We start from the raw sequence: 2594 nt of genomic DNA on the forward strand, positions 1-2594 counted from the left end.
CCCCGAGCAGCCGGGAGGCGGCTGCGAGCAGCTCCTGGCGGCACCGGCGTCTCGGAGCCCCGGTGCTGGCGAAGGAGCCTCCCTCTAGCCCCCGCCGGGGCAGGGGGAGCGGACACACACGGGCCAAAGCGCGGGGGTGGGGGCCCGGAGACGCACACACTAATATATATATGCACACACACACACACACACACGGGCTGAATCAAGGCAGGAGGGGATGGGTGGGATATAGGGAGGCAGGAGGGACACACATATACACACACACACACGGGGCAAAGCCAGGTAAGAGGGGATGGGTGGGATGCAGAAGGGACACACACGTGCGCGCGGGCCAATGCAAGGCAGGAGGGGATGGGTAGGATGAGGGAGGCAGGGGACACACACACACACACACACACACACACACACACACACGGGCCAAAGCCGGGCCGGGGGAGGCGGGGAGGGGACCTGGTACCTTGGATGTGCTGCTTGATGACATTCTCCAAGTGGTCCAGCCTTTCTATAATCCTTAAAGTGTCCCCTTTGTCCTCCTCCAACTTTTTCTCCGCCATCGGCTCCTGCACTTTCACGTAGACGCTGGCAATGTAGTTGGTGACCCAGCCCACGTAGAGCAGGCAGATGATGTTAGTCATGCCGCTCAGGATCACGCAAGTGGACACTAAAGTTTTCGTCTTCCTGGTGCAAACCATCCTGAGATCCCTCCATATAGCTCCGCGCAGGTCCGGGGAGCCAGGAAACCAGCGAGAAGAATTTAAAAAAAAAATGAAGGCAAAAAAAGAAGAAAAAGAAAAGAAAGAAAGAAACCCTGCCCCCCACCCCCCGCCACCTTCCCCAAAACGGAGCGCTCCAGTCAGTCCGTTCCCATGCGGGCAGGTCTCTCGTCCACGGAGTTAAAAAAGGAGATCTCTCGCCTACCTAGAAGGGGAGGTGGTGGTGGAGGGGAGGGAAAGGGGGTATTTAAGATCCTGGCGGGTTAAAAGAGCTGCAGGAAACTTTGCAGCAGCAAATGCCCAGTCAGTTGCCCGCCCGGCCGCTGGCTCCCGCAGCCGCCCGCTGCCCCAGGCATGAAGGACCCGGCGCCCAAGTCGCGCAAACTTTCTTCTCTCCGCCGCCGCTGCCCATTGCCATCAGCCACGGCTCGGGAATCAGATCTTGGAAGCGGCTTGCCGGCGAGTGGGGCTCGCCCGGCCTCAGATTGACAAAGCCTCCCTCCAATAAAGAGCCGGCGCTGGCAGAGAGTTTGTTCATATCGCCATATGACCAACGGGGACCTAGAAGGGGCGGAGCCACCTGCTCCACTCCCTGCCTCCCGCTGCCTGAGACAGGCGCGCGCACAGGGCCGAGGGGCTCGGCTCCTCTCCCTCCCTCTGCTGCGTGGAGAACTGCCAGGCTGCTTTGGAGTTTCTTCCTTCCTCCAACAAGAAAAGATAAAGAGAAAAAAAAACCCAAAACAACCCAAGCTGCTTCCCAGCTTCCAACTTTTAAAGCATTGGGCGCCTCAGAAAGTTTGTCACTGTCTGGCTCCGTGGGGCCAGTGAGGTGTTTCATAGATGTCAGGGGCTGGAAGGGACCTCACAGATCCTCCGGTCCAGCCCCCCTGCACCTGGGCAGGAAAGACTGCTGGGATCAGATGACCCCAGCAAGATGGTCTTCATTCACTTTCTGGAGACAAAAGGCATGTCTATACATTCCTTAACACGCAGTAGTTACTGGTTATTAAAGGTGCACGCACGCAAAGCAGTCAGGCACTTTTCGGCGCTGCATCGCATCCCCTTGTATATAAACAGCGAAATGCGCTGAGAAAGTGGTAGCTGCACACTTTTGAACTAAAACACAGTGAAGGGATTTTAGTTTCAAGGCACGCCACCACCACTTAGCACATTTCACCATTTATACAAATGTACGCGATGCAGCACCGGGCACAACAGTTCACATGCTCCTCAGACTCAACTAATCAAATCTGCTCCGACGCACTGGATTTCCGGAGCACTGGAGCAGACAAACCTATGCGTATAAATGCCCTTAGTTTAGTGCTTGCTTAATGAAGCACCAACTAAATGTACAGTAATTACAGTTACTTCGCAGTAGCGCCTGCATATGGGTTTTTTTAGTGATGCTTGCTGCACAGTAGCCTAATAACATTGTACAGTAGAGTGTTAGCATGGTTTCTGACCAGCACACTACCACGCATATTACAGTGTTATTAGGCTACTGCGCAGTAAGCATATCATGTAGATGCACCCAAAGCAACCCAAGCCACTGAGTGGTTTTACTGTATTCTTAACATACCCACTCCTCTAGAAACACATTGATTTGTTTGCTGGGGTGAAGCCAAAGAAATTCCCTCTGCTCCTCTAAACTATTGGTTTCCTGGCTCCAGCTATTCAATAATTTCCCAGCCTGAGAATATATTTCCCCCGTCTCTCCTCAGAGTATTTCTGTGCTTTCCATTAACCTCTGACTGGGGCCTGTAGCTTGTAACTGGAGTCCCACAGGCAAACCCTGCAACTGCAAGGAGACTTGCCAACTTGAACAGGACTGTGTGAAGGCAGAAGCATGCACCTGCCCCAGACTAGCAGCTACAGCAGAAC

General features: G+C 54.2%; 1 protein-coding gene across 5 annotated transcripts in view; it reads right to left on the minus strand.

The window, feature by feature from the left end:
* GALNT18 (polypeptide N-acetylgalactosaminyltransferase 18) overlaps positions 1-1230 on the minus strand; it is a 432273-nt gene extending 431043 nt beyond the window's left edge. For 2 of the 5 annotated variants that reach the window (XM_025208203.1, XM_006027099.2), the window contains exon 1: positions 458-1229. In XM_025208203.1, the coding sequence (XP_025063988.1) occupies positions 458-692 (235 nt within the window). In that variant the 5' untranslated portion in view covers positions 693-1229. Of the gene's footprint in view, positions 1-457 lie in introns of all 5 variants that reach the window. The other 3 variants (XM_025208206.1, XM_025208204.1, XM_025208207.1) reach the window with 3 other exon arrangements.
* Between the last annotated feature and the right edge of the window lie 1364 nt (positions 1231-2594).

Source organism: Alligator sinensis, unplaced genomic scaffold (genome assembly GCF_000455745.1).
Source record: "Alligator sinensis unplaced genomic scaffold, ASM45574v1 scaffold352_1, whole genome shotgun sequence".
Taxonomy (NCBI): Eukaryota; Metazoa; Chordata; order Crocodylia; family Alligatoridae; genus Alligator; species Alligator sinensis.